Source organism: Myotis davidii, unplaced genomic scaffold (genome assembly GCF_000327345.1).
Source record: "Myotis davidii unplaced genomic scaffold, ASM32734v1 scaffold249, whole genome shotgun sequence".
NCBI lineage: Eukaryota > Metazoa > Chordata > Mammalia > Chiroptera > Vespertilionidae > Myotis > Myotis davidii.
Window position 1 is genome coordinate 2,611,310 of NW_006300367.1, and position 5,041 is coordinate 2,616,350.

The 5,041-nt window shown below is 40.7% G+C and overlaps 1 protein-coding gene across 1 annotated transcript in view; it reads left to right on the forward strand.

Annotated features, from left to right (window-relative positions):
• Positions 1 to 5,041, forward strand: part of CNTNAP5 (contactin associated protein-like 5) — an 866,926-nt gene that overhangs the window by 743,921 nt on the left and 117,964 nt on the right. The window contains exon 19 of the mRNA XM_006776823.2: positions 702 to 926. Within this exon, the coding sequence (XP_006776886.1) occupies positions 702 to 926 (225 nt within the window). The remainder of the gene's footprint in view (positions 1 to 701; positions 927 to 5,041) is intronic.

Consider the following 5,041-nt stretch of genomic DNA (forward strand, 5'->3'; position numbering starts at 1 on the left):
ATAGAGGTTGCAGAACTCTATGTAGGGTGTCACATGAGGCCTATTTTCCCAAGTCTTTTCTCTTTTGGGGGATTGGATGCCAATTCCTAGACATTTAGAAAGTTGAGTCCGAGAGTGGGATATCTATGCCTTTCTCACTGTTTCCATAAATCCCTCTCTTCTATTTCAATGAATTCCCACCCTTCACCCAACACCACAGAGCAATGCTGCTACCTCCCCTGTACCCTGCTCTTGGTGATTTAGAACCCACTTGAAACCCTCCTGATACAGGAGAAAAAGACAAACCAGAATTCTTAGCATCTCAGTTTTAAAAGTAAGATGGTCCCAGTGAAATTTCTCTATACTGTGTTGAAGGCAGGGACATTTTATCTTTGCCTCTTGAAAAATGAGCCTGGCACATGGTAGTTATTCTGCAAATATATATTACACTGGACCTAAATTTCACAATGCAAATCCCAGTTCTCTCTTTTAGCTGTGCAATCTGTGCAGGGTTCTTAGCCTCTGTAAGCCTCATGTTTCTCATTTGGAAATGAGGTTGATGATTTCTGCCACTTGAGAATTATTGTGGAAAGCATATTGTATAATTAATGTACAAACCCTCACACAGTGCCTAATTCATAGGAACAATAAACAAGCTATGATTATATCCTGAATACTCAATTCATATCTTAATGTGTGTTTTCCCCTCTTTTATTTTGCAGAGGTTTCTGCTGTTTTTGAGGCTGGCACTTCAGTTACTTACATGTTTCAAGAACCCTACCCAGTGACCAAGAATCTAAACCAGTCTTCCTCAGCAATTTACGCAGAGCCGGCTCCATCTAAGGAAAACATCGCACTTAGCTTTGTGACAGCCCAGGCACCCAGCCTCTTGCTTTATATCAATTCTTCCTCTCAGGACTTCCTGGCTGTCCTGCTCTGCAAGAATGGTGAGTGCTGATGGCAGGGAGCCTGATGGAGTGTCATATTGGGCTAGAGGGAAAGTACTAGTATATGCCCTCCAGAACTCTGCAAAATTTTAACCTAAATTTGGTGTCACTTGAGCAGCTTATTTCCAGACCTCCAGGCAAACCCTTGATTGAACTTGACCTTTATGAGTTGCAATTGATATTCCAGGCCAGTGTCAGTTCATCGCTGAAGTCAAATGCATCCACTTTAATTTGCCTTGACAGTGCAGTGGTAATTCTTTATTATTTATTCTGTGCTGGGATCCATTAAATGTAAAAAGAAGATCATAAGCGTATCTAAGTTTCAGAAGGACACTTGTCACATATATCCTGCCATCTTTACTGCAGTCTCCTTTACTAAGGGCCTTTAAAGCAACGAGCATAAATGCAGGCTGTATTAATAGAAGTGGATTGCTGGATCTTGGAGAGAAGTGGTATATGTGGATCATAACCTTGCTGGATACAGATCTGAGTTCTGAGAATCAGATTCTGAAAAGAATGTGAACAAAATGGAATATCTGAAGCTTAGAGGGATAAAGGAGTTAGAACCCATCTTATATGAGGGATGGTGAAAGACACCAGTTTTGATAGCTGTTAGGACAGGTTTTCTGTCCTCACAATTTAATTCCACATTGACAGAATGAGGACTATTGATACGGTCATGGCAAGGGCACTATGTGATCAAAATCCTATGGGAACAAACAATTATTAGGATTAGGCAAAGAGGGCAGGATGTGGACATCCCTGTAGCATGGTCTCAAAGACACTTTTCTGTGATTAAGAATATGTATTTTCTCTTCTTGTAATTTTCTGTTATAATGAGATGTGTCTGGGCTTTAGAACCATCTCCACAGGGATCAACAGTGGTGGGGGATGGAAGAAAGAGCCTGAAATATGCAGCTCACACTGTGCCTTCTCCAGACCTCAGACACAGACTCTTGCTATTTCTCTTGCACTACTTTTTCTTGTGTGTTTTTTTTTCTTCTTTGTTTGATCTTGCTTTAACTATTTACAGCATTGAAAATAAAGAATGGTGTATAGAACTAAAACAAGGATCAAAACTGGTGGGCCTCTGAGTTGAATCAGGCCTGAATGGCATAATGGAGTAATACATATTTAGTCCGATAGTGACTTCTGTTATGCGTTGTCTGTATCCATAGGAATGGCCTGACAGGTACAGATAGATGTGCCTGTGGAACCACACTAAAGATGCTTTGGAGGGAATCTTGCATCTCAGTGCTCTGGAACTATCTTACTTAGAGTTCAGCAATGTCCAACCAGAACTAAGAGGATTGAGACTAGAAGCCAGATCCGATAATCAGCCCAACAGCCTTTCCTCTAAACTGGGTGACCTTACTATGATTTGGTTGAACTCTAAGATAGTTCCAGAGCACTGAGATGCAAGATTTACTGGTTAACATGGGTCAGCCAGCTAATTCAGGGCATAGCTGAGACTAGAAGCCAGATCTGATAATCGGCCCAACAGCCTTTCCTCTAAACTGGATGACCTTACTATGATTTGGTTGAACTCTAAGTAAGATAGTTCCAGAGCACTGAGATGCAAGATTTCCCCCAAAGCATCTTTTGTGTTATCTCACAGGCACACCTGTACCTGTCAGGCCATTCCTATGAATATAGACAACGCATGACAGAAATCACTATATCAGACTAAATATGCCTTACTCCATTACTCTGTTATAATATACTAGAGGCCTGGTGCATACCTAACCACTCCGCCTGCCTGTCTGATCGCCCCTAACCACCTCTGTCTCTGCCCTGCTGCTGCAGCTTCATCTGGAAGGATGTCCAAATACCAAATAGGTCCTAAACTGGCAGTTGGACATTCCTCTCACAATCTGGGATCACTGGCTCCTAACTGCTGGCCTGCCTACCTGCCTGATAACCCCCAATCACTCTGCCTACTGCCTCATCACACCTAACCACTCCGCCTGCCTGTCTGATCGCCCCTAACCACCTCTGTCTCTGCCCTGCTGCTGCAGCTTCATCTGGAAGGATGTCTGGAATGACATATGAAAGATTTGCCTATTCAATCTAATTAGCATTTTATACTTTTATTATTATAGATACTCTATGGGCACTATTCTAATTAATGCACACATTAATTCTCACAATAACCCTGTGTGATTGGTGTAGTTGTAGAAACTAAGACCTAAATGTTTAATATCTTGATTAAAATTCTACAGCAAATAAAGAGAATAATTGGGACTCAATCCTGCTTCCCAAGACTGGCAGCTTATTCTGTATACTCCACCACAACAGCTAAACTAAGAGTATTACATTTTTTGAAACATATCATGTTTTAAATCATTTGAATTTATTTAATTGGTAAGGCATTATTGAACTTTACCTTATTCCCTGTATTCTTATACTCTAAAGCCCCATGTCACTGAAAAATGTACTTGAATTAATGGACACCTGCATTTTAATTTATTTTTTTTAATTTTATTTATTAATTTTAGAGAGAGAGAAAGGGAAACGGAGGGAGAGAAATAGAGAGAAATATTAATTTGTTGTTCTACTTATTTATTCATTCTTTGGTTAATTCTTGTATGTTTCCTAACAGGGGATCAAACAGGCAACATTGGCATACAGGGATGATGCTCTTACCAACTGAGCTACCTGGTTAGGGTTAGACACCCACATTTTTAAAACCCTGGCTAAATGAAGGAAGCAGAGAGAAACCTGTGCCTTGTTCATTTGTTTTAAGGTTAGATCTCAGTGCAGAGGTAAAAGTGCAGGCCTGGCAGCTCCATCTAACTCATGGGAAATAGGTGTCCAAGCCATGGTTAGTAATGAAGTGCCCCCCTCTCTCCACCTCAGATAGAGAATCACCACCCAAATGCCCAAACACACGCCCCCACCATTGCTCTAGGGAACTCCTATCGCAGTAGACAGTGATGGATGGCGCAGAGATTTAGGATACTGGCATTTCCTGCCATCTCTCCTCACTGCAGAGGCACAACGAAGATATGTGCTCATTCACTCATCCTTTCATTGACTCTCTGGGTGTTTACTAGTCCCGCTGCACAGTGTCAGGGACTCGGGGACTATGAAGATCAACAAAGATAAGCAGGATCGAGTTCTTTCTAAACATAATGAGAGAGAGAGAGAGAGAGAGAGAGAGAGAGAGAGAGAGAGACTGCCTTAAATTTCCTGGAAAACAACCTAGCTACATAAAAAATCCAAGTTGCTCATATGTCCCAAACAGACCAACTAGAAGTCAGAATTTGTCTAACTTTAAGGATGAATCTCCTAAGAACTCAGGGATTGTAATAAGAAAGTAAAATAGCTTAAGTGATAGTGGATTCCTTGCTTTGGAAGTCATCAAATAATAAATAAATGACAATTTATTAGGGATAGCATAAGAATTCCAGCAGTGAATGACCCAGAATAAGAAACTCTGAGTGTGTTTTCAAGTCTGAGATTTTGTGATTTTGTATTCCTTTCTTGTGTAGTCATGCTTTTGTATTTCTTTCTGCTAGAGTTTCACTTGCTAACTTTGAAATGCTTCACTGAGGAACTAAGAACTGGTATCCTTACAGCTTGTTCCCAGCATGTTGGTGGTGTTAGGCCACTGATATAATTGCCAATGAACAATATTGGTGACCCTGTATTATAAAGAGGTAGGGATATTTTAATGTGACTTGGATACATTCCTGTGAAAAATATGCCTCTGAAAATACTAATGGAAGTTAAGAATATTTATAGATGGAAACAAAAGATTAGGAGATCAAATATGGTAAAGGGTTAACTGGGAAAAGTCTTTCTCTAAAAGTTTTATAAGATTGATTCTCACCTTCCTGAGATGGATTAAGGGTCTTCTGTTGGTTCAGGTTTCTTAACCTTTCTTTGATGTAAGGTGCCTCTGGGAATCCGGTGGAAATGATGATGAGAGCATCACCCTTAAAAGGAGTTCTCTTTGTTCTCCTGGGAGGAAGAAAGTGCCCACAGCCTTTGTCAATCCCAGCACTCAGGGTTAAGAAGTCAGGGGTGAACACAGTGGGTGACCTGTGTAAATACTGAGTGGAATTCTTGGCTTGCAAATTCATTTAATAAGGTTCCCAGGCCAGGGAAAG